At 38.9% G+C, this 27,041-nt stretch overlaps 2 protein-coding genes across 2 annotated transcripts in view; both read right to left on the bottom strand.

Moving 5' to 3' along the window:
• LOC144664044 (uncharacterized) overlaps positions 1-27,041 on the bottom strand; it is a 136,553-nt gene that overhangs the window by 105,251 nt on the left and 4,261 nt on the right. The window lies entirely within an intron of this gene.
• On the bottom strand, positions 2,922-3,689 carry LOC144663981 (techylectin-5B-like). The gene is made up of 2 exons (XM_078525077.1): positions 3,427-3,689; positions 2,922-3,282 (listed from the first exon to the last, which is right to left on the bottom strand). Exons 1-2 carry the CDS (start codon positions 3,539-3,541, stop codon positions 3,026-3,028), a joined length of 372 nt encoding a protein of 123 aa, XP_078381203.1. The 5' UTR covers positions 3,542-3,689; the 3' UTR covers positions 2,922-3,025.

Consider the following 27,041-nt stretch of genomic DNA (forward strand, 5'->3'; position numbering starts at 1 on the left):
CTTAAACAAAAGTTAAGAACCTAATTAAGAACCTAGTTAGCCTAATTTTACACTAGATACTATTTATATAAGAACCTGTTTAGGCTAACTTGAAAAAGCCTAGGTTCTTATACGCGGGTTTTTACTGTATATTGTAATTTTAGTTACCATTTGAGCAGTTTTCAGTCGAGTGTCTTAAAACCAAAAGCAAAGTAATAACGCTGACTAATAATAAAGGACAGAGAATTGAATTGTTTAAAATAATGCCTTAACTCCAAACTTTACGGGAAAGGGCAGAAATAAACTTTTATATTGACAAAAATGGAAAAAAAACTATTGCTTTTAAACTTCTCGCGCCGCCGTTTTGGATTTTATAATATGGCGTGTAATGGTTGCCCAATTGTTTCACACAAATGATCCGCTCCTTCTAACAATAGCAGCAACCATAACACGTCATTAAATCCAAAATGTCGGAGAGCGGGAAATTTAAAAGCGACACTTTTCCACTTTTTGTTGCTATTACAGTTGAATCCCGATAACTCGAACCTTAAAGGGAAATCGGAAAAGGTTTGAGATATCGACGATATCGGGAGTTCGAGTTATCGAGGGTAAAATTAGTGAAAAAATTACCTGAAGGGGAATCGAAAAAGGTTCGAGTTAGCGGGATTCAGCTGTAAATGTTATTTCTCCCTTCTCTACGTCAACTTGTTGTAAGAGTGGAGGTCAAAACATTTTAATGGCTGCATGGTTAACGTTAATCAATGCCTTTAATAGGATAGATAATTTTAGAGGAGAGGACTGCCGGGACTTGTTTTTTTTTACTGCACTAGAATGTATCCCATGGCTTTGATGTGCTTGTCTCCATTATCTCCGTAGTATTTGACCTCGTTGCCTCGTTGCCGTTGCCGTGTTGGAGTTATCGTGTTTTCCTCCAGTACCAAAACCAATCCTCGAGTCACAGGATGCGCAGTGATTGTCGTTGTCACTTTTTTTTTACGAAGTATCTTTATTGCCATTTCACCATTGTACAAATGTTACAGAGCAGACGTAAGTTACAATTAAGTTACATAGTTTACAATCTGTTACAATTTACATAGGAAAATAAAGGTACAGGTACATAGGAAAATAAAGTACATGAAAAAATATAAATAAATAACTAGATTTAAAAATAATAATAATAATAATAATAAAAATAAATAAACAAGGAAATAAGCTTACATAAAGTCTTTCCACTCTAATTCGAAATTGTTTTAATAGTTTTATTTCTAACTGCAATTTGTTGTAGAGTATCCAATCTGTTTTTTAGAAAAGGAGAAAAGCTGTCAAAAGGTACCTCATCGCAGTCTTGGGTCGTGCAAAAGATATAATACTTAGCAACAAGTGATATGTAATTTAAAATTTCTTTTAAAATATCTTTTATCTTTTATGATACGTCAGTGTCCGGCAGATCAATTTCATGTATTTGTCTCACCCTTCAGCTTCGACAAATAATTGATTTGCTTGCCACTGACACACAATATTTTGCTAAACCTAGTCCAATAATTGTTAAATATTACCCAATCCTCAACCCCTTTGGGGGGGGGGGGGTGATATTCCTTAAATCTTTTCAGTTCTTGACTAATCCCCACCTTGTCCCAAGGTGAGCTCCAAATGATTGAAGAAAAATATGACTTTTTATTGAATAATTAAGGGTATCCATCTTTTAACCTATTTTACTTTACGCTAGCACTTGGAAATTTACTGCGTCTATTTTTGGGGAACTCAATCAAAATTTAACAGACTTTGCCAACCAAAGTGAACTTAATTTGTTGTTTTTTGAATAAGGATAATAATTCGTCGTTTCCATATGTCTTTAGGCTCTTGAGTTCTTGAAGTGAAACTGGTGACAAATAACAATGACTATTTGTTGAAGGTTTGGTGAGATTAGAGTGAAAATATCCCTATGTTTTGTATTATCAAAAATGCACTAAATTGGCCGGGGCAGGTAGCTTAAAGATGTAAAATGTTCCGGGAGAACGTGGAAAATGGGCTCCCTTTTATGGGGCGGTGAAAGGGGGACCTCAAGGTGACTGAAGGGAAGCCATTTCTAGGCCCGAGGTATATAAAAACGTTTGTATCATACGAGTTGAAAAAATTAAAAGGGCAAGAGAAAAATTTCATTTAAGAACGGCTGACTGTAAGGACCGAGAACGCTCCGTCAGCGACCCATTTGGCAAATCGCAAATATTTTACTTAAAGATACCCTTTGGTGGAATATTTTTAGAAATCATAATTTACACTTCCAGCGCTTTTATATTGTTCAATAATTTACGAAAATTTGAAAACGCGGTCAAAGTACGGTTATTCTTCCGATAAAACGCCCGAAATAAGGTGCGAGGACGAAGCTTCTGCCAAGTCTTAAAATATTTTCAATTTCCGTCAAACGTTCCACAAAGGTGGAATGAGTGAAATTAAAGGGGCTATGTCACGGCTAATTTAATTTTATGTTATAAAGTTTGTCAAATATTTGCTATGAAACTACATGTTTGCAAAGAAATTAATTCTATGATTCTTAATGAAAAAAACATAGCTTCATTGCAGCCAAATGTGTCTCCTGGGCGTTAAGCGTTATTAGTTAAAGTTACAAGCATACAAGATTAACTTTGAAAACTGTTCCGCCGGACCATATTTCAAAAACCCACATCGCAATCCGTTTCAATCTTCGTCGCTTTTGGCCATCCGTTCCTTTTTTTGTATTTGCTGTGTCATTGAAATGTTCCTTCACTGTTTTAAAAGGGTATTTTTTTATATTTAAACGAATTTGATGGTCATTTCCTATGGCTATGTTTGGCTTAAATCCGTGACATAGTCCCTTTAAGGTCATCTACGAAAAACGTATTTATATTTTTTTTGCAATATAGTCATATGAAACCTTACACAAATAATAACATCGCATTTTTTGTTTTAATTTTTAATCATTCATATTACGCTTACATTTCATTTTCCAACACTCTTATTTGCACTAGTAGGCAGGCAAACAAGAAAAATGGTGAATAAAGTAAACAAATTACACTGGTCTGATTTTCATCTCAGCTCTCTTGACGGAGTAGTGATATCCTTTCCAGTAATACCAGATGACACCATCAGCATAAGATGAGTGCTTGCCATGATGATACACACCGTTCAGGTTGGAAGCATGACAGGCATTGTACCACCAGGCTCCTTTATACCTTACAGCACAGTTACTGGACCAGCTGTCATTATCCCGATCCTTGGTTGTAAAGAGGGAACCACCATGCCCAGAAAGGGAATCCCCTGCCGTACCTGGAGAGAATACACGAGAAGAATTGTTCATAGGTTAAAAAAGGAGGCCTGTCAAAAATAAGGGATGGCGTTTTTATCAAATCAGTGTTAACTGGAAAATCCAAATAACTAGCTAAAGATTTTAAAAAAATACGCAAAATTTACCCGAGTAATTTCCAAGACTCAGCTGGTAGTTAGTCCTCTCGCTCGAAACTGCAAACATGTCATACTGCGCATAAGCCTTATTGCCAGAAGTGTCTTCCAGATCTACTCGAAGCATGTACCTCCTATATTTCGTCAGGCGGTGTATCTTGTCCAAACCAAGCCAAAACTCGCCATTCAGGTCACCAAAGCCAGTCTTGTAGTCGTCCCAGCCGCGGTAAAAGTTAACGGAACCGTCAAATCTCTTCTGAATCACTGTCCATCCCTCTCCGGGTGTTGTTAGGTCACAGTAAACAGCCATGGCACCTGCCCCTTCAGGGTTGATTGTAAAAACACCGCTGATTCTTTCCCCGTTTATGTAAGGCTCAGCACAGCTCTTCCTTGCTGTAAAACAACACCAAAATTAGTATTTTTAATTTGAGACCAAACCAAGAGAAAACGGTGTCAAATGTTATGTTTCTTGAACTGAAATTTTATGTTTCTTAAACTGAACGCCGCCATCTAGCAGCCAGTAATGTACTCGTGACGTCAAAGAGCTCAGCCTGAAGTTTGGCGGGAAAATTTTGATAGTCTAAACTCCTTTTTTTGTATTTCTTGGAACTCTGTTTGAGCAAAATGGAGCTGCACATAGAGGCATTTTAACAAACAAAAGCCACTACGAAGAAACAAAGAGTTTCGAGTATTTAAATTCCTTCAAACTTCAGGCTGAGCTCTTTGACGTCATGCCTACATTACCAGCTCCAAGATTGCGGCGTTCAGTTGTCGAGTTTTGGGAAAGATTTCGTAGGGTCATAGCGCACGTTAGAGGCTGAAATTTCAAGTTGTGGTGAATAACAGATTTTTTTATAAACTTCATATTGGCGTGAAGAAAATAAATGACCATTCTGGAGTTAACTTCTCCTTTAAGCCCCCGAGAAAGGACAAACGGTCTCTTGCTCACAGCGGCCCTGTATATTATAAGAATTAGACATTTCTGTCTAAAATCTAGCTAATACATCCCATCATAAAAATTAGTCTCTTTCGTTTATACATTGTAGTGTTCCATTCTTACTGCACTGGTGCATTTTGCTCTTATATTCTACGCAGCGATGTGTTTTTAAACAAAACTTGATTTCCGTTCGATCGCGCTAAACAGAGAATAAAAAAATAAAGGATCCTGCCCGGCGATCGCGTGCTTTCATAAAGCGATGACGTCATAAACCTGTTCCACTTTCGCTTCAAATAATATAGCAGTCTTGATGACAGCCGTGGAGCCAAACAAGTACAATGTAAACACTTGCTTCGTTCGACTTGCACGAGACGTCTATTTTCCAGAAAAGCTTTTGCTTCGGAGCTTCCCGTAAATCTTGTATTGAACTGTTGTCACAATTTCCAGGGACGACTATAGAGGAGATTGTTCGAGGAAAATCTTGGGGAGAAAACTCTCTCGCTCGCTTTCGTCGTGTGTTTCATTCAACTCGAGAAGTGAACACCGCGCCACAATTTTTCCGCCTCCTCATACTATCACTTCGTTTACATCGAAATGAAATGTCCAGTCGATTTAAACTTAAAGAAGAATTTAATAAAACAATTGAAGGCGTAAGCGCAAGAAACGCACTTTGTGTTTTGGCCAAATTGAAAATTCTCACAAACAACTCCAAATTTCGCACGCAAGTTCGTTTACGTGTGCTCAACACTGCCCTGTATTTAATTTTGCTGGTCTTTCCTTCGTTTTCGAAAAATAACACATGCAAAAAGACAAGGTTTTTGCTTGCGCGGCGTCTTTTGACTTTTCTTTTACAAACGATTAATAAAGGAAATCTTTTGTTTCTCAAGACGATGAAGTCAGCTAAATTTTTAGGGTTAAAGTCCTAGCCCTAACGCAAAAGGTAACCCCAAGGCCGTAGGGTCGGGATTAGAGTTTCAGATTAGGGTTACAGACTTAGCCCTAACGCAAAAGCCTAGCCCTAACGCAAAAAAAAAAAAAAAAAAAAAAAAAAAAAAAAAAAAAAAAAAGTTTAACACTAACCCCAAGGGATTAGGGAGTTAAGCCGTTTCAAGTTAAGTTTAGGATCAGAGTCAGCCTCAACCTTTTATAGATCGCGCTTTTAATGCAGTAAGCTTTCACGCCAGTTTGCTTGCAGCTAGCTTTTTCTGCAGTCTGCTTGCAGTTATCTAGTTTTTGTTGTTTCGGGCAAGACTATTCTACTCTGTTACCGTTACCGTTAGCTGTACTGAATTTGCCGAGGTGAAAGTGAAATAAAGACTGATTGTTGATTGAATACGTTTGCTCGTGTTGTCACATTATACTAGTTTTGCTTTCAGTTGAGTGCCGCCGGCTTGCTCTCACTTCTATCTCCACTCCTTACATCATCACACATCTACAAAATCCCGCGAAAACAAGATAAACTTATGAGGTTTTCGCTCGCACGAATCGATAGATTCATTGATGAATATTTAATGAGACACAGAAAATATTTTGCGAAGGGAAGGTGTCCTGGGGAACATATAAAGAATTTTTTAAAGTCTAAAACCAGGTCACTTCTCGGCAACTTTGTCGCGGCAGCACCCAAGCGGATCCTGCAAAACTCGCGTTGACGAAGTTCCCGGCAGGAAACCTCTTGTTTTAGACTCTCTATGCCGCCAGGCTCAAAACTACCTCGGTTTGTGCAACGTTTTTTCCGAAGCGCTAAACAGCGCTGTTGTACAAAACAAAGGCAGAAACATCACTCAGTTCTTCGAGCGATGCTGTAAACTTACGGGTATTCAGACTTAATGATGTCCTTCAACCACCTGGCAGCAGCACTTACGCTAAAACTAACCAAAGGCTTCAAATGATTTTCAGGAACGAACGGCCATTTTTTTTTTTCTCTTTCCTATCACGTGACGCCTATCAGGTGACATCGCGTCACAATGTGTTCAGTCCAGTCCTTTTCTTAAAGCGAATCCTCAAAATGGTGGATAGGAACTAAAATCATGTCTCTGACACGTTTTTCAACCTCCCCGGACAGTTAAATAACGCTAGAAGGAAAGATTTACACGCGATGTGTCGAAAAACTCATGCTGCTGGCTGACGGTGGAGAACGTAAGCTTTGCAAAACGCCTTTGTTCTTTGCATACGTAATTTCTAAAAAACGAAGCTAGATTCAGCGAATTTGAATACAGATCAATGTTAAGCACACGTAAACGAACTTGCATGCGAAATTTGGAGTTGTTTGTGACATTTTTTTAATTTGGCCAAAACACAAAGTGCGTTTCTTGCGCTTAGGCCTTCAAGTGTCGGCTCGAGATGTTCGCTAATTCGATTATTGAGCCAAAACTAAAAGACTAATTTTATGCTTCACTGATTACCAGCAATTACTTGTCTACAGTTTTAACATGAGAAAGGGGGTGCATACATACACTTGACACTTTACTGAGCATGTCTAAAAAAGCATCAGTTGTCATTTACATGACAAAAACAAAATACCGGTACACGTAAGTTGCATAAAATTATATTTCAGATTATCTAAAAAAATTCTAATCAAATATTATACCATCTCTCAAACAATCCTGAGTAATGAGTCCTGAGTAACATCTGCCACTTAAAAACTAAACCAATGTTTTGTGATTTATGAAATAATAAAATAGAAAATTATCTTCATGGCTATGTTGATTTATTTTTGGGAAGGTGAAATGGGTGGGGCATACTCCTTCGATAATTTTTGCATTTTAAAACCTGTCACTGTCAAAAAAGAATATGCTATAAATATTCTGTGAATAATTTATTCACTGACAAAATAAAATATAAAAATATACTGAAAAATCCACATGTCAACAAAAACAAAGGGTTGGCTAGCCAGGGTCCTTTTAATGGTCAAATTACAGGCACAGTCCACTGCTTTTTTTCAAGCTATCTTATCACATGACATTTTTGTGACACCATTTTTTGCAAATTTTAAAAATCACGAAATTGAAAATATGACTATGATCACTGACTTTATTGCAACAAGTCGCAGGTCCAAAAGCAAGTGAATAGTGGAGTTTCTCAACTTTGAATGTGTTAATGTCGACCATCATACGAATAGTGTTTTAGAAAAAATTCAAAGAACTTCAAGTTAGTGGAAGTGTATAACTTTTTAATTCCTTTTCATTTAATTCACATACTTGTTTTTAATAAAACTGCCAAGGAAATATGCAAAATTTAAGTGATAAAAAATACAAAATTTTTGCTTCTTACGTTTTGCAGGCAACTTGTATTTGAATATTTCACGTCGACTTTTGCTGGGGGTTTTCCAAGGAAAGATCGAAGGCAATTGTGTACGGGACATTCTTTCTCCGCCCGGAAAGTGATTGCCACAAATTCTGGTGTTAGCCGAAAACTCTTTCAGATTATCGTTCCTTATAAGCCTCTTATACTCTTTTAAGAGTGTCTTATCTTTAGGCAGACACCGATACTTCACTTCAGGGAAATTTCGCCAAGAATTTACGCAGTTTGGTACACAACAGTTCCGTTTTCCCATGCTGAGTTGTCTAGTTTCCGTACCTACTCGTAAACATCCGCCATATTTGCTCACTCTCGTCCCCCAAAACAGCCCCAGCATTCAGCGCGAACCAAATTAGTTACCAGGGCTATTTTGAATTTCGGAACGGGCAATTATTGTCAGTTGAGACGATTTTAAAATTTAACGATTTGAAATCAGTTGTTTATACTTTGGCTGGGTGAAAACTTTTAACTCTGTCAATTGCCCTTTCTTTTAACAGTTATCTTTCTAGTGAGAATGATTTCCAATCAGTTTAAATAAGGTTCCCCGATAAAATGAAAGTAAATAACACATGCAGCAAATTAAAGCAGCAACTTGTTCACAACACGTGCCGAAGCGGTGAGAGCCATGAAATATTCAGTTGCCTTCTTTCCAAAGTGTTTTGCTCTGGACTCAACAATAATTCTCGTCGAAATTCTTGCTACAACTAAGATATTTTCATGGCTTTTGGTTAACAAACCTCGAACAAGGCTTGGAATGTGCGTTCAGGATAGTCATGTGTAATCAGCCGCCAAAATGAAAACAACTTTATGCAAATTTCTGTTGAAATTTGACTATGTACCAAGTTTCTCAAATGTTTCACGCCGGTAGAGATTGTGCGGCCTGTCACGCCTTGCTACCTCCCACTGATTATGTTTTCCAGACAGAGCCCTATTCTACCAGTGAAACCACTTAATTAACACAGTCAAAATGTTGTACTGTACAACACTTCTACGCCTAAATACACACAAACTATAATACACATTTCTTCAATCTTTGGAAAAAAACACCTCAAGAATGCGTATAACTGAAATATGCCTGTACATTTTAACAGGATGCCATTTTACACATAGAAATTTTTAAATTGTAACCTTTTAGAAAACACAACACAAGCTTTGAAACCAAACGGATCGAACCTACAGCAACCTGATTGGACTGGCAAGGACCAATCAGAATGCACCATTTTCGATCCATCTAACGGTCATAAGAGGATATAAAAACTCAGACTTGTCCAAAATACTACGGAACGGTACAGAGCTAACACCTCTACCATTCCACAGCAGCTGAGGAGGATCGTAAGATCCGAAACCTAGGCCTTGCTTGAAACCTTACAACACAACAGATCGTTGAAAGCCCAATGGAGGACAAGTACCTTTCAGACCTCTCTCCAAGCATCCTTGGAAAAAGTCCGCTGAATACATCATACAACCAGCCTGGCTGTCCAAAAGAATTACAAAGCGAAGATACGTACGAGATCCCCAGCTTCCAGCCTCCAAAAGAGGACACCAAACCCAGTAGTGGGAACAAGAAAGCACCCAAGAAAGCAGATAAACGGAAGGCCACTGAAGCACTCCCTACCACAGAAGCTAAAATCAAAAAGACCGAAATTTCCATCAGAAAAAGGAAATTAACCGAACATTTAAAAAAAAGACTTGTCCGAAGACATTAAGATATTCTGCACGGGCCACTATTCTGGCAGACGAAGATTTTAAACAAGGTATAAAGACAATCAAAGAGAAAGCAGAGCAAGGATTTATCCGCGCTCTAACAAGGTTTCACTACCGCCGTCTAGAAAAACAAAAAATTAAGCTTAACAAAGACAAAGCTAAGGCTCGCCGTTTAAGTGAAAGTGGTTCAAAATGTAACAAATCCAGTGCTACTCAGCCAACGGCGGTCAGCCGCAGTGTTAAACTTAAAAAGCTTGAGGAACTCAAAGCTAAAGTAGATCAAATGGAGTTAGAATTGACGAGACAATAAAGATTGTGAAGATTACTCACATATGTCTGGTAAATGTGTCAACACCACCAAGGGTGGGGAAAACCAAAATAAAGGGTTAAATACCTACACGAAAACTTAAAGGGACACGAAAAAGCGAAAAGAATGCAGAAACAAACCAACAGACTTAGCCTCACATCAAACAAATAAGGAGGAAAAATACATCAAAAACCTCTCAAATAAAAACCTTACTCATTTCCAAACTAAAGTTATCTCCAGGGGATTGAAATATTACGTCGTGAAATATTACACAATGCATGAAGTTTTGCTTAAACACTTCAATAAAAAGAGCTTGCCTACACTTTCAAACAATGCAAAATTCCTTCATTCCCATCAGCATTGTCCTCTAAAGGACTCAGAGTCATAACATTCAACTCCCTTTTGGGAATTTGTCACTTCAGGATCTAAAGAAACTGAAAACGGTGGCAGCTTTTGCAATCTCATTTCCAAGGCATGATGCCCACAAAGTGTCACTCATGGGTACCCCACTTCTCCCACGTGACACGTTTCAATGGGTGCAGTTCTGTGATGTAATTTTAGCAACATTTTTTCAGAGCAAGATTTAGCGACTAAATGTGTATTATTTTAATTAAGCGATTTTCTGAAAAATTTTAAAAAATTAGTGATAATGTGTAAACCAGTTTTTGAAGAACATAATTTATAGCTAAGATGAAAATAAATGTTCAGTAAAAGAACAAACTCACTTGAAATTGAACGAACATTTACGTGCTACCGACTGGAATTTTCGAGAAAAAAATTTCAAAACTCCGATTTCGCATTTCTTCATATTCAGTCAAAAGAAACCCTTTGGTGAACTATTTACGAAAATGACATTTAAAATTTTCAAAGGGTTTTTATATTTGAGAAAATCGGCAAAAGGTTAAAAGGCCGTTTTCGCGTCCCCGCCGCCATAAAATTTTGTCGAATTTTTGTGGGTATTCAAAACACTCGTACGGAAAGAAGGTTGAACGTATGAAATTTATCTTTGGCAGGTATGCGGGGCATCCAATATACTACACAGAAACCTAAAAATATTGCAAAACGATGCAATTAAACAGATCTTTTTTAAAGCCCGAAAATTGGTATTTTGAGCACTTTGGTAAACACTTGAAACAAGGGTAACTTTGGTGGCAAAAATCGTGTCCTGGTACATCGAAATTTGGAATAAAAAATAGATCGGCGTCAAGTACTATTATGGTACTGTAACATATAAAAAATCCAGCCCGGGCAATTGAAAAACCACCCGTTGAGAGAAGTAAACGCATAGTAAATATTTCATGTATTGACTACAAAAATTGTCACGGTCACGCAACACTAGTAAACACATTTCGATCTGATTTATTCAATGTGTTTTAGTTTTGCTCACTTTGGCTACAGTTTATGTTCGAAAAAGTCTACCTATCTTATGTATACTTTACTGTTTTGTATTCATATAAAAATTAATTTTAGAGGATGGGATAATTGATCTGACCGCAAAAATACAAAGGTCAAGTTTCGTGTCATATTTACCGACTTTGCCGCTCACACTGTGTAACTCGCACTGTGAAAGAAATAAAACAATTCAAAGCGAAATGTCTTCACAAAGTAGTCTCGAAGCGTGTCATATTTTTATCCTGGTGGTTCTGTTTCATTAAATTACTAACTATTTAACACTGGTAAAAGTTATTTTTAGTTCCGGCTGTATCGATTCTGTAAAGTTTTTCGAATACCTCAGTCTGTGTGTCAACAACATGAATTTTGCAAATAAATGTAGGGGGTCAAGGTTTATTTTGTCATTGATCTTATTGTCCCACAAAGTGACTGACCAGATTACCTGGTGTAATCAGTTACCTTAAGGTTTAAGATGGTAGTAATTTTAGCGATTTTTTTTAGCAAGATTTAGCGACAATGTAATTTAGCGATTATCAGATTTTTTTAAAAAACTGAAAACAGCAGGCCCTAGAAAAAAAGGTACCCAGTGTAAACCAGTATTTCATAAAGTAATAGCTAAGATGGAAATAAATGTTCAGTAAGAACAGAATCACTAGACGGCATTGTCAGAAAGAACAAAGTTTCGATATCCATTTCTTAAAAGAATTTTTGATGTCGACTATGATTAATTTATTTTCCTTTGGGGAGGGGGGAGGGAGGTACTAAAATTTAACGAGTATTAAATTTGACGAAGACTAATTTTAGCGAGTACTTTTAAATTTAGCGATTTTAAAATCATTTCCTGTCTCCACTTCTCAGTATTTGAAGGTTTGCCCCTTGCCTTATTTTAGGATATGTGGGACGATTAAATGCAGAGGGCCACACAACGTTAGGAAGACTTTGGCACAATTCTTTGTCGGATCTCACGTAGCTTGGAGATGCGTGTACTAGAAGTCACTCGAGGTGTATAAAACAGTAATTTTAAATGCACGGCTAGTACGACGACACTTAGTATTGGACAATTTATTAGGAGCTAGCTTATGTGTACTAATTATAACAGTGGCGGATCCAGACCTTTAGGTAGGTAGGGCCCCCAATCATCCTTACCTGAAATTAGCTCTTGAAGATGATTTTTCTTGGTCCCGTGGGCCTCGGTTTAGCCTAAAAATAATGGGGACCAGGGCCCAATGGCTTCTCCCCTTGATCCGCCACTGTTTTTAATAGTTGCAGACGCAACAGAACACAGAGCATTTTAACTTGGTCCCGCATTCATGCAACTACATTCCTAGACAAGTTCCTGCAACAGGACCACATAAAGAGCCCTTTTCCTCACTTGTGGTACAGGAACAGCTAGTCCAAGTTCATTGCAAAAGAATTGTAGCTGCCACAGATTTTTCTTCGAAAGAGAGTTTGCCTGGACCATTTCCCACACAAGGGCCTGGCCTAAAAAAACAAATTCTGAAATCGCTAAATTAAATAGTCACTAAATCTTGCTCAGAAAAATGGCTTAAATAAGTAGCCCCTAAAAATAGCAACCTTAAGGTAACGATTACTTCTGCAGTTCTTGTAATCTGGTCAGTCACTTTGTGGGACAATAAGATCAATGACAAAATAAACCTTGACCCCCTACCCCCCCCCCTCCCCCCGCCCAACACCCGTATAAAACCTTCCCTTTCCCCGCTATCCAAAGGATGGAATTTGATTTTAAGAGTCTGGAGGTACAAAGAGGGAGTCGAGATTGGTTGTGAATGCCGCAGTAAAAAGACAGAGAACTGCAAACGGGAGAAAGGCAGACAGCTTGGGAACAGTGGAGCGTGGAGCGAAGGGGAGAGCGTGACGACGGCTGACAACGGCTGTGGAGTTCGCCTTTTCGAATGTGTTTGGTATTTGCTCAACCAGCCGAGAATCGTTACTTGTTATGTTTGGACATGTATGGTAAGCTGCTGCTAGTGGTATAGTATCTTTTGCTTTATAGCCAAGAGTGTTTTTTTTATTGTTATTGTTAAACAGGAAATCAACAGACATTCAGACAGACATCTAATTCCAGTTCTTGCAGTTCTTGGTAAACATGTACATGTATCAGTTCTGGCGTATAATATCAAGTCGAGGACCCGCACTCTTAAAAGGAAAATATACAAGCAGTTGAACACAGCTACTTCATTTTGCGATGTTCTCCTATAGATACGCTTGTCGATAAGATCATCATCTTGTTTATGAACACGATTTGCAAAATTCATGTTGTTGACACACAGACCGAGGTATTCGAAAAACTTTACAGAATCGATACAGCCGGAACTAAAAATAACTTTTACCAGTGTTAAATAGTTAGTAATTTAATGAAACAGAACCACCAGAATAAAATATGACACGCTTCGAGACTACTTTGTGAAGACATTTCGCTTTGAATTGTTTTATTTCTTTCACAGTGCGAGTTACACAGTGTGAGCGGCAAAGTCGGTAAATATGACACGAAACTTGACCTTTGTATTTTTGCGGTCAGATCAATTATCCCATCCTCTACAATTAATTTTTATATGAATACAAAACAGTAAATTATACATAAGATAGGTAGACTTTTTCGAGCATAAACTGTAGCCAAAGTGAGCAAAACTAAAACACATCGAATAAGGCTACGTTTACACGGACACGGTTATCAATCGACACGGTTTCATGACCTCGAAACCGCATCGAAAACGACACGGTTTCGAAGTGTTTACACGGAGCCTATTTAACGATTTTCCGACTGTTTTCGAATGTGATTGTATAAGCCGAGCGCTGCTGTCTATGCTTGTTTCGCTATGTTTACCCTTCGCAAGCCAGCCAGTTCGTGCCAAAATACATGGCCGTTTTCAAATCGATGCGGTTTCGCCGTTTTTGACCGTTTACACGACAACGAAACCGTATCGTTTTGAAAACGCTTCACTTTTGACAGCGTTTTTAAAACGACCCGGTTACAGTAGTGGTTTCGATCGGTGCCGTGTAAACGAAAGGCGTAACCGCATCGCTTTCGATGCGGTTACAAATGAAACCGTGTCCGTGTAAACGTAGCCTTAAATCAGATCGAAATGTGTTTACTAGTGTTGCGTGACCGTGACAATTTTTGTAGTCAATACATGAAATGTTCACTATGCGTTTACTTCTCTCAACGGGTGGTTTTTCAATTACCCGGGCTGAATTTTTTATATGTTACAGTACCATAATAGTACTTAACGCCGATCTATATTTTATTCCAAATTTCGATGTACCAGGACACGATTTTTGCCACCAAAGTTACCCTTGTTTCAAGTGTTTACCAAAGTGCTCAAAATACCAATTTTCGGGCTTTAAAAAAGATCTGTTTAATTGCATCGTTTTGCAATATTTTTATGTTTCTGTGTAGTATATTGGATGCCCCGCATACCTGCCAAAGATAAATTTCATACGTTCAACCTTCTTTCCGTACGAGTGTTTTGAATACCCACAAAAATTCGACAAAATTTTATGGTGGCGGGGACGCGAAAACGGCCTTTTAACCTTTTGCCGATTTTCTCAAATATAAAAACCCTTTGAAAATTTTAAATGTCATTTTTGTAAATAGTTCACCAAAGGGTTTCTTTTGACTGAATATGAAGAAATGCGAAATCGGAGTTTTGAAATTTTTTTCTCGAAAATTCCAGTCGGTAGCACTTACATTGCCAGAAAGAACAACGCAAAGTTTTTTATTGCGGATATAAAACGAGTTTAAGTAACACCAGTATATGCCAGCATTTTGTTGAAAGTAGACAAAGAAAACCAAGCATACTCATTTGTAACAAACCTTTCTAAGCGTGGAAAGTGGAAAATGACTTTAGAAGACAAGGAAAACACCAAAAAACTTGAGAATCTTCGAAAAACACTCGATAAACAAAGTTCGTAGCGATACAAAGCATGCTTGAGAACTTGGTAACCGAGCTACAAACTCAGTGGTCACTGGTAACTACACATCTGCCAGGTTACTAAGCAGCTACGTTCGAAGCATGAACGATGGAAAGATGTTTTGCTCAAGTGGATTTACGTCTTTTTTAGCAGGAAATGTTAGCTTTTTACTCGAAGATTGTGCCAAGGAGTATGAACAACATCAAACATTCAAATTTTGTAAGAAAAAACTGTCCTTAAATTGATCACTACGTCTTTTCAACTCTCCAACTCATGGTGCGTCTTATAACCGAGTGTTTTCTGAGAATTTTCAGTTTGTAAACTTAGCATAACAATGTTGCCAAGTTTGGGGTGCGCCTTATAACTGAGTGCGCCTTATAACCGAATAACTACGGTATTTTTAAAAGAATTTTTTAAGTGGACTATGCTTATTTTGTTTCCCTTTGGTGTGGGAGGGAATTAAATTTGCCCAAGACAAATATTAGCGAGCACTAAATTTAGCGATTTTAGCCCAACTCACTAAAATTAGTAGCCACTTACAATAGTAACCTTAAGGTGGTTTGCATTGTTTTGGATCACCAAGGTGTAAATTTTCTAACTAAAGTTATCCCGGTACAATACGGGATGAGGCAGTTTACCGGTTCTAAGCTTCCGACCGATTGGCGTAGGTTGGAGCAGCAGGGGTCTCTTCCTACGGTGGGAGAAGCCCTCGTAGCTTCAATGGGCAGCTAAAATCCGCATCAAGCTGGGCAGCCCACAGCTTGAAAGGTGCTGCCCTGCCATGGCTCGCCTGCTCGCCTGCTCTACTGGGTACGTGTGCCCCGGACTCTCTGCCGACCTTCAGCAGATGGATGACAGCCGCAAGACCGCCATCATCAACAAGGAGCTGACACGACTTAACATCGACGTTGCCTGTCTCCAGGAGACTTGGCTTGCTGATAGCGGTTCTCTTAGAGAATCAGACTTCACCTTTGGTAAGGCTTGTCCCAGGACGAGCCGAGGCAGCCGAGCCGAGAAACTCGCTGCTCCCCAGTACAGAAACGCCGACTGGAGGCAGTGAAAGATTCCTCGCTCTCTGCATGAAGACATCAAGTGGTTTTGTCAACTTCCTGTCTGTATAGGCCCTGACCCTCACGTCCAGCCCAGAGGCCAAAGATCAGTTTTACAAGGCCCTGGAGGAGACAGTGTCCCAAATTCCCCCGCTCCGAAAGCCTATACCTGCTAGGTGACTTCAACGCATGCATTGGATCTGACTGGCAAGCATGGCTCACCTGTCTCAACCACTTCGGTGTTGGCAAGTTGAATGTGAACGGTCAGAGACTGTTGGAGCTGTGCTGCCACCATGGCCTCTGCATCACCAACAGCTACTTCAAGTGCAAGGAACTGCACAAAGTGTCTTGGAGACATCCCCGGTCCCGCCACTGGCAGCTAGACCTCGATCACCAGGAGAGCGGATATCAGCAGCGTCCTTCACACGCGAAGCTACCACAGCGCAGACTGTGACATTGCAATTTCTTGTGTTCTTCTCAAGCAGTAAACTTGGATACAAAACTACGCTTTCAAAAAAAGTTAACTTTAACATCGTACAGTATTGCCACAAAGCATGATTCATTCAATAAAAAAACGACCCTTATGCACTCCAATTAATATCTCTGTAAATTAGTTTTAGAGCACAAACGGCTTTCAAAAGTTTAATGAATCATAAATACATGTAGCAAAGATGCTGAAACACTGGAAAATTTTTATTTATTAATTATATTAATTGATTTATTTATTCTATTAATTTACTTAATGTATTAATAATATTGATTAATTTTAATTTTTTCTCATTAAGTGCGTATAGTTTGTTTAGGCCGATTTTCTTTATTTATCTAAGGATATATGTAAGTCTATGTTTATAATTGATAATAATGTAATGCAATGAAGTGTATAATGTATGAAAAAATTTTAGTCTGAAATGTCAGACAATGTTATGTACAGTATGCAAAGATGTAAGAAAACGATAACAAAACTATAAAAAAATACTACTGACTTACTGTAGACAATGTAAGCTGTAGAATGTTTTTTTGCAACATTTATTCTTGAAAATGAATCAAAGACCACACGTGACCAAAGCAATGTTTAGCACGCGTAAACAAACCTTCATGCAAAATTTGGAGTTGCTTTGACAGATAATTTAGCCAAAACTCAAGGGCAATGTTGTTGCATGTGTCCTTTCAATTACTACTTTTTTTTTGGGGGGGGGGGGTTGACGCTTTTAGAAGTTTATGGTATGTGTTAATGTCACTTCAGAGCTTGAACTGTGACTGTGTCCCCACCCCACGTCAACAAAACAGACATGGGAACCTCCACTCTTACAGGTATAGCAAGTTGACGTTAAATTGTTTGAAATAATGCCAAAATTCAAATTTTACAGTATAAGGGAGAAATAACATTTTAATAAAAATAACAGATGGAAAAAATTATGGGTTTTAAATTTCCTGCCCACCGACATTGGGCGATTCCAGAAAATATCCATATCACAGTGATCCATCTACAAATTTAGGTCAATGAGTCCTAGGACTCATCAAGCCATTAACCTGTGAGTCCCAAACCTTTTCAATGAGTCCAGTACTGATATTGGTGAGTCTTCAGCTGGCATTGTTTCATTCATCATTGAAACAAGAATTTGGAACAATGACTCATTTGTGCCGCCCATAACCACCCGTGCGAGAACACCCCTAAAATGTCTGTGCTGCTCGTAAAATGCACATTGTGAATGCCCTTTGCCTCCCTCGGTGGGGACTTTTTGGTTCTCCTATTGTTCTACAGATAATAAGGGTAAATAAACCAATCAGAGTATGTTTTCTGCACATAATTTTAGGGAACTCTTAGGGTCCTAGAAAGTTTTTTCGTCATTATATTTCGTGCATTGAAAATGTACAAGAAAATCATGGTGCTGCGCAGCACGTATTTACAAACTTCGAAGGCCTTGTTTTTTATTGTGAACACAAAAATACCATTTCTTGGACTTAAAACGAAAAGGAGATTATTAATAAATACTTTAGAATTTTAAGGTGGCCCTTAAATGGAAAACCATGAAGTACAGAGTGCTTAGAAAACCTTATTGAGTCCCTGCCAAGGGGGTTCCCGTGTCGCTTGTCTAAATTTAAAAATGCGCCATGTCGCTGTCGGTAGTAAAATTGAATAGAAATTACGGTACTTGTCCTTGTCGGAATTTAAGTTTTTTCAAAAGGGTTGTCGTTTGTCGCGATTTTATTGTATGTGCTGTCGCTACTTTTTGGGCCATGTCGCTGGTCGGAATTTACCCTGGCAGGGCCTCCTTGTTGGTGAAGGATTCGTCTTTCTTTTCACCACTGTGAAAACATGGCCAGTGTCATAGCGCTTTCAAATGCGTTTTGAATTCAAATCACGGACTTGTACATGGCGCAAATGCGGCTTCTTAAAGTCGCGGGGGGATACCTACAGCATGAATAAATTCATGAAGCAAAATTTTGCTTGACCTGCATCTTTTGAAACGCTTATTTCTCGACTGTTATGGGTGCGATTAAGCTCAAATTTTACAGAGAATTTTTCTCTGTCACAAAATTGTCGGAAAAGTCCAAACTTTGAGATTTCCCAAGGTGTCCTGACCAAAACATGATAAGTTTCCAAAAGAGAGATGTAATTATGGTAATTATATTCCACGCTTTTTATGTACCGTAATATTTAATAAATGAGAAGCAGTGTTTTATCAAGTTTAAAACACGAGGCGCAGCCGAGTGTTTTAGACACTCTTTAAACATTAATTTCTTTTGTATTTTCTTTATGAATTTTTAATGAGTTTTTTAAGGTGAGAACAATGCGTTTTTATGAAGGACATGATTGTGTATGCTGAATATTATTATGATTACTCTGAGTTGCAGAAACAAAAACAAATTGAATAATTATTAGCTCGTAGACTTCCTACAATCTATAAAAACGTAAAACGCCAAGTGTTGTTTTAAATTGGTTAAAATATATAAGAAACAGGAATTTATTTATTTTTTAAAAATCACGCACACGCACCCATATTTTTATCCAGTCATGAATATCTCGTAAAGTTGTCGATGTCAGTCGTTGCACCTTGTGAATACGCTTTAAATAAATGCATAATGATGAGCCTAAGGTTTCCCCCCCCCAACCTTAAGACTTCTGAGAACAAAATGGTGATGTACTGTTATTGCTTGGAATTAAGATGTAATTTTTTGTAGGGTGGGTTAATCCATTTAGTGTACAATTGACTCCAAAAGCCGTCTGCTAAAATTAAAACTTTGCCTTAAACGTGAACATGTGGGTAATTGCAGAACAGCACAGCTTTAAAATTTTCGATATTTTTTATGCTTGTGGATACATTTCTTGGCTTCATCTTAGCTGAAAATAAACTCTAAACAAAGTTTTTTTCAAGTTTCCCTCATTTGTCCATCTTGAGTCCAGAATTTTAGGCTTTTGAAGGCAAACAGATTTGATGCGTACATGTTGTTACCTGATATCTATCTTTTGGGAGACTTGTCTTTCTTGTTGTTTATTTAGCTGCTTGAATTGTGTCTATCGTTTTAGAAAATTACAACAGTGCTTCAGAAAATACAAACATTAAAGGTAAAGGAACGCATAGAAAGCGGTGCTAGTGTTTATGTAGTGGATGGAGTTTTAATAGCATTTGTAATGCTTTTTCACGCTGCCATGATTTGAAGATAATTTTATCATCTCGAATTACTGCTTAAATTCTGCATCAAGAAAAAAGCAAAAACACAGTGCTGGCAGTGTTTGCGTCCGGATGGAAACAGCTGGAAATCAACCTTGCTTCTTTCGGAAATTTTACACATTGGAGACAAGTGACGAGGAGGTAGATGGATCACTGATACCATACCACAGAGGGCTTTTTGGAAATCTGAGGGCAAGGGTTTTTTTTTTTGAACTGGTATTCCAAAGGTATGGGGGATACTTTCGATCGGAATTCCGAAGGCATAAGGGAGTTCCAGATCTTGGATTGCCAGAGGAGACAGATAAGAGTGTGTTCCTTGAAAATGCTTATTTTGTGGACTACTAATTCGTAAATAATTAATGACAAACTGACGACCGCATCGCGGAAGCAGGATACGAGACAAGTATCGATCGATCAGGCATGTGCTTGCATTCATTTACAAAAGAAAACCGATAAAATGTGGGTTGTAAGCTTCAGAGGCCCTTAACGTTGATGAACTTCTTCATTCGACTTGTCAAGGTGGATCTGCAAAATATTTAGCCCATTCAGTGGAGTGGAAACTCTTGCTACCCTTTGAGTCGCCGTTTTAAAGCAAGTGGGATTGGGAGCAACTGCTGACCCTGAAGGCTCAAATTCAAGATGGTGGATATGTCAGTGCACTTGATCGTATTATCTTCCGAGTGTTCACACGTGCGTCACACGATATTCTTATTTTAATGTTCTGTACCAGTTTGCGGCAATGTAAAGTTAATGTAGGTTGTATCTGTTGAACAAGGGTAAGGAGAAAAGTCTTATTTTTTTACATTTTCATCCCAGAATTTCCTGAGTCATAATGACCCGCTATGTACAAATCGAGTCACTTGAAATAATTTTTTTATGTAAAATACGCCAAATTGGGCATATTTGCAAACCCTACCAGGAATTCTTAAGGGTTTGACGAAAAAATGAAAAATCCGAAGGGGGGTTAACGATTATGGAATTTCGAGGGCATGGTGAAGGCAAGGGGGGGCTAAAATATGGAAGCTGTCCGTGGTATGGTATGGATAATATTTTCTGGAATCGCCAATTTTGGATTTTATGTGTAATGGTTGCTCAAAAGCCTCTTTGCTTCCAAACAATAGCGGCAACCATTACATGTCCTGAAAATCCAAAATGACGACACACATGAAATTTAACAGGGAAAATCTTTTCCCTTGTCTTGTAAGATTTTATTCCAAATAATTCAACATCAACTCGTTGTAAGAGTGGAGGTTTCCTTTAATTTCTGTGGGTGGAATCCTGAGCCTCCTTATTGTATAAATCTTAGGTGGCTCTGAACTTAACATTTCTAGAGAAAAACTCTATTTAGTTAACTTAAAAATGCAACAAGAACTTACAGATAACTCCAAGGAAGACTCTCTCCAAATGCGATTCAAAGCTTGAGGCATTGCAAATGTAATAACCTTGATCATCATCAGAAATATTTTTAATGATCAGCTGGGAAGATCCAGGACTAGAATCCACTTGGTATTTTACATTGTTAGCAACAATCTCATTCACACTGGAACCACTCTGTCTCATCCATCTGATACTTGGTAATGTCAAACCACTGGCATTGCAGGTAAAACTTGTGGAAGAACCCACTCTGGCTTCCACCACTTTAGAGACAGGGCTTACAAGCCGAGCCTTGGGAGGATCTAAAACCAAAGAAGACAAAATAACAAAAAGTTGGATAAAGTTTGCCAATAGTTACATGTACATGTATATGTAAAGAATTGTCCACAGGAAAACCAGGAAAAAATGTCAGCATAGGTCAATTTCACTCAAAAATGAGGAAATTTTGTGGTGTTTCTTTTGCAAAAAATTCAAAAAGAAAAGCTTTTTGGGAGTCCGAGATAAAAGTAAAAATGACTTTGAATTTGTATTACTGCCCCAGTTTAACTGAGCATTGACAAGTTCCTTTCATCGCTTATTCAATTGATGGATATCGTCAAACGTCATGCGAGTCCTGCATCTCAGAACTGCAATGTACATTATCTTTCACGCAATCAGGATTCAATTTTCGGGTTCTCTTTATTATTTTCAATAGCTTCCAGGCTTAAGTATTGTATTCTGCATTTCTGTCATTACAACACACTCGTGGATTATTTGCGTTGTTCAGAAATGGGGTATACTGCTGGCTAATTGATACAGAAGGCTCGTTGATTTACCTGTTGGCAAGCTTGGGGTAATTGTCGAATTTGTTCCAATGAAAGGGTTGAGTATCTTTGGATTTATTGAGCTCAGACGAATGAATAGGACTTGTGACTCTTGGGCAGCGATTCTGTGGATGTACAGCTGTATTTCAAAAGAACTGAACAATGGAGCTTAAGGTGGCTCAACTGGATTTTCAAGGGGTAACACCGCTCAAGTTTGAGAATTAACTACGTCGCCAATAACAATGCTATCGAAAAACGATCACCACAGTTGTATTAGATAAAGATGAATTTTTTTTATGACCAGTGTTATATTGACATCAGAGTTGCCATAGCGACGAAATGACGTCATTGCGTTTTTTACTTTCGCTCGTATTACTCGGCACCAGGAGATTTTTTTTGAAAATCACTCAAAGGAGCTTGTACCACACATGGCTGCCTCGATGTTGGCAAAGTTTGAACAAATTCTATGAGAGCGTTTTCGAAATATTTTCGGATGAAGTTTTCGGGCCTATAAATACAGTCAAAAATTTACTAACGAGAAAATGGGGTAATATCTAAAGAAAACGACGCGCCTGTGAATTGCAATTTCATCTTATAGTAGTTTGATTCCATTTAAAATCGTGTGTGAAACAGTGGTGGGGATTGCTTTGGTCGATTGCGAGAAAAAAGAATTTGATAAGCGTGCGTTCAGGTGCTCTTGTAGTCCGGCGGCTTAGCTCGAAATTTTAGTTGAATTGTGCACTTTTTGATACAAGCATGAAACTTGGCACAATGGAAGTGGTCACCAACAGAATTTTTTTTCAGATATAGTGCCAAGCCCGAAAAACACCGGTTTCCATGGAAACCTTAATTTATTAACCCTATTCAGAGCGGGCTTTTTTGGATCTTTTCAGACCTCCGTAACGTCCAGAATATTTAAGCAATCACAATGAAACTTAGGGAATATATAGTATGTCTAAACACCTATCTTTTGGTATACGTCACGTGGGAAGATGACGTCACATCACGTGACAATTACATCATAATGTCAAAACAGCCGCCATCTTGGATCCGCCATCTTGGATTTTGAATTTTTTCCAAAACGTCATAAAACCGCCCAAAATTACTGCAAAGTACTCAAAATCAATAAAACTGTGCTTAAAAATCGTAAAAGGATGAAAATAATTGCATTAAAATTATTTTTCATTAATAGAAACACGAAAATTACAAAATTGGGAAAACATGCCTGTCAAAATACCGTTGCCATGGTGACGTCAAGTTCCTGACACAGCAACTTATCCTACCAAAGTATTTCCAGATAAATTTAAGATAAATTCGCAAAGTTTGGTAGCGTTTGGTTGAATCTTGAAAAAGTTATAAGCGTTCAAAGTTAGCGCGGGCACTTTCCGCCCCTCCCGGTCCGGATAGGGTTAAAAATCAATGAAATTTCGTGAAATATTTGTTTGTCCTGGTTTATAGACAAATACTATTATGCCAGGTAGTGATACCAAGTCGCACGTACAAAATTTAGAATGAAATGCTGTAATTTAGACTGTTCACAGCCCTATGTTTTCCTATTTGTCTTCTGTTAGCGAACGGTTCACCGATCGAGAGACCTGGACGCTAGCGCAAAACGAAAGACGCGAGGGAGCAGAGGGCGGGGAACGAAAAATATTTTCCCATGCAATAATTTCCTATTTAATTATTGGTATTAAACATATGGTAAAAAATAACAATTGTAAGCCTAATTGAAGGCGTAAGCGCAAGAAACGCACTTTGTGTTTTGGCCAAATTGAAAATTCTCACAAACAACTCCAAATTTCGCACGCAAGTTCGTTTACGTGTGCTCAACACTGCCCTGTATTTAATTTTGCTGGTCTTTCCTTCGTTTTCGAAAAATAACACATGCAAAAAGACAAGGTTTTTGCTTGCGCGGCGTCTTTTGACTTTTCTTTTACAAACGATTAATAAAGGAAATCTTTTGTTTCTCAAGACGATGAAGTCAGCTAAATTTTTAGGGTTAAAGTCCTAGCCCTAACGCAAAAGGTAACCCCAAGGCCGTAGGGTCGGGATTAGAGTTTCAGATTAGGGTTACAGACTTAGCCCTAACGCAAAAGCCTAGCCCTAACGCAAAAAAAAAAAAAAAAAAAAAAAAAAAAAAGTTTAACACTAACCCCAAGGGATTAGGGAGTTAAGCCGTTTCAAGTTAAGTTTAGGATCAGAGTCAGCCTCAACCTTTTATAGATCGCGCTTTTAATGCAGTAAGCTTTCACGCCAGTTTGCTTGCAGCTAGCTTTTTCTGCAATCTGCTTGCAGTTATCTAGTTTTTGTTGTTTCGGGCAAGACTATTCTACTCTGTTACCGTTACCGTTAGCTGTACTGAATTTGCCGAGGTGAAAGTGAAATAAAGACTGATTGTTGATTGAATACGTTTGCTCGTGTTGTCACATTATACTAGTTTTGCTTTAAGTTGAGTGCCGCCGGCTTGCTCTCACTTCTATCTCCACTCCTTACATCATCACACATCTACAAAATCCCGCGAAAACAAGATAAACTTATGAGGTTTTCGCTCGCACGAATCGATAGATTCATTGATGAATATTTAATGAGACACAGAAAATATTTTGCGAAGGGAAGGTGTCCTGGGGAACATATAAAGAATTTTTTAAAGTCTAAAACCAGGTCACTTCTCGGCAACTTTGTCGCGGCAGCACCCAAGCGGATCCTGCAAAACTCGCGTTGACGAAGTTCCCGGCAGGAAACCTCTTGTTTTAGACTCTCTATGCCGCCAGGCTCAAAACTACCTCGGTTTGTGCAACGTTTTTTCCGAAGCGCTAAACAGCGCTGTTGTACAAAACAAAGGCAGAAACATCACTCAGTTCTTCGAGCGATGCTGTAAACTTACGGGTATTCAGACTTAATGATGTCCTTCAACCACCTGGCAGCAGCACTTACGCTAAAACTAACCAAAGGCTTCAAATGATTTTCAGGAACGAACGGCCATTTTTTTTTTCTCTTTCCTATCACGTGACGCCTATCAGGTGACATCGCGTCACAATGTGTTCAGTCCAGTCCTTTTCTTAAAGCGAATCCTCAAAATGGTGGATAGGAACTAAAATCATGTCTCTGACACGTTTTTCAACCTCCCCGGACAGTTAAATAACGCTAGAAGGAAAGATTTACACGCGATGTGTCGAAAAACTCATGCTGCTGGCTGACGGTGGAGAACGTAAGCTTTGCAAAACGCCTTTGTTCTTTGCATACGTAATTTCTAAAAAACGAAGCTAGATTCAGCGAATTTGAATACAGATCAATGTTAAGCAAACGTAAACGAACTTGCATGCGAAATTTGGAGTTGTTAGTGACATTTTTTTAATTTGGCCAAAACACAAAGTGCGTTTCTTGCGCTTAGGCCTTCAATTATTCTATTCGCCCTTGTTGGATACGAGTCGTTATAGCCAACTCGGCGCTTCGCGCCTCGTTGGCTATTTACCACCTCGTATCCAACGCGGGCTCATAGAATAATTGTTAAGTTTTGTAGTTTAGTATATACCACACAAGTGAATAGTGCTGTTTGCGCGCGCTGATTGGTTAACTCGGAGGAGATTAGCAAAGTTCTATTCACCTCCGAGCAGATAAAGAGAAACAAACTGCCTTCGCGCCTCGTTTTGTTTACCGAAAGAGGTGTTTTAGTCCGCTAGTTATTCAACTTGTGTTGTATACCGTAGAATTCCGCTTATTAGCCCTGGGCATACAACTTCGTAAGGGTTTTTGGGTGGGCTTATAAGCGAAGGGGCTTATATTCGGGAGGACTTATAAGCGAAAGGAAAAAAACGTTTCTAAACGAGCCTCGGGAGTGTTGATCGAAATACGTTTTTAAGTTAAAAACGCACAAAAGCAACATTTAGCCCTGTTCAGTACTGTCATCCGGTAGAGGGGGGCTTATAACCGGATGTATGTTTTGTATTTTTTGTTTCCAGGATGATGGGCCTATAACCGGGGGGGGGCTTATAAGCAGGGGGGCTAATAACCGGAATTTTACGGTATACTAAAACAACTAATCACCTCAGTGTCGGTAAATGTGGTGGATATTAAACCTCGTCCCCAGGGCCTTTTCAAAATGGCGGCTCGTGACGAGCCGCCATTTTGAAAACTCGTCGCCGAGAAGGCCCTGGGGACGTGGTTGGTGTATATTTATCCACCACTATCCACCTCCACTTCGGTGAATAATTGTTAAATATTTAACACTTGGTTCGGCTTTGCCAGTTTTGAAAGCTATCAATTGACCACAACATGGATGTCCAGTATCAAAGATGTAAAAAAAGCTGACGTTAACGTTAACCCATTCCTAGCGTGTGGCCGCCTTGTTGCCCGACGTCGTCACACGTACGGACGTAGAGCGCACTCGCCTGCGAACCATGCCGCCAGTCAGGATGACTATGAAAATTCTCGTATGGTTATGGGGCTCCGCTCTGCGGAGGAGCTCCGCTATTTTACCTTTGCACTGGGGTATATCGTCTGTCCATGTTCCATCGTTACAATTGATGGTTGCCACTCCTTTCAGTTCAAACTCATCTTGACATTTAAAGGTCACTGATTTACCATGTCTAAAATCATCACCAGTTCTCCTTCCGTTGCTAGGCACGCCGGGATCGGGACATGGAGCTAAAAGTACATTATATTTTCAATTTATTGCTGTTTTTGTTCTTTTATAATGATCTCCTCCCAGCTATAGCTAGTAATACACAAGTCCCAATCTGTTCATTCTAAAGGACGGAAACTCAAGAGTTTTGTCCCCTGACCCCAGCATCACATATAGTTTGTTTCTTTGTGGTAGTAGAGGCCTGGCCAAACGAAGACGCAAGTAGTTTCAACTTTCGTCCACTTGCGTCTCTGTTTGGCCAGGGCTTGCGTGTACTTGCGTTCACTTTGGTCGAAATTAAATTTGCACGCAAGACGAGTTTTTTACCGTTTGGCCAGCCAAAGCAAGTCAACTGACACAAGTCTTGCTGTTTACTTCAAGTACTACATTTCAGCGCGCGCAGTAGCATTATGGCATTATGGCTTCTTTGACAACTTGCGTGCACTTGCGAGTCCGTTTGGCCAGCCAATGCAAGTTTGTACGCAAGTTCAACTTGCGACAACTTGCGTCCACTTGGCGTTGCCGTTTGGTCAGGC

The sequence above is a fragment of the Oculina patagonica genome, chromosome 8, assembly GCF_052425735.1.
Source record: "Oculina patagonica isolate OP01 chromosome 8, crgOcupat, whole genome shotgun sequence".
NCBI lineage: Eukaryota > Metazoa > Cnidaria > Anthozoa > Scleractinia > Oculinidae > Oculina > Oculina patagonica.

Excerpts from the sequence above, each read along its gene's own strand:
- LOC144663981 (XM_078525077.1), bottom strand. The coding sequence starts at position 3,541 with ATGCTTCGAGTAGATCTGGAAGACACTTCTGGCAATAAGGCTTATGCG. Across the intron at positions 3,283-3,426 it reads GAGTCTTGGAAATTACTCGG|GTACGGCAGGGGATTCCCTT; the intron begins GTAAATTTTGCG and ends TATTCTCTCCAG.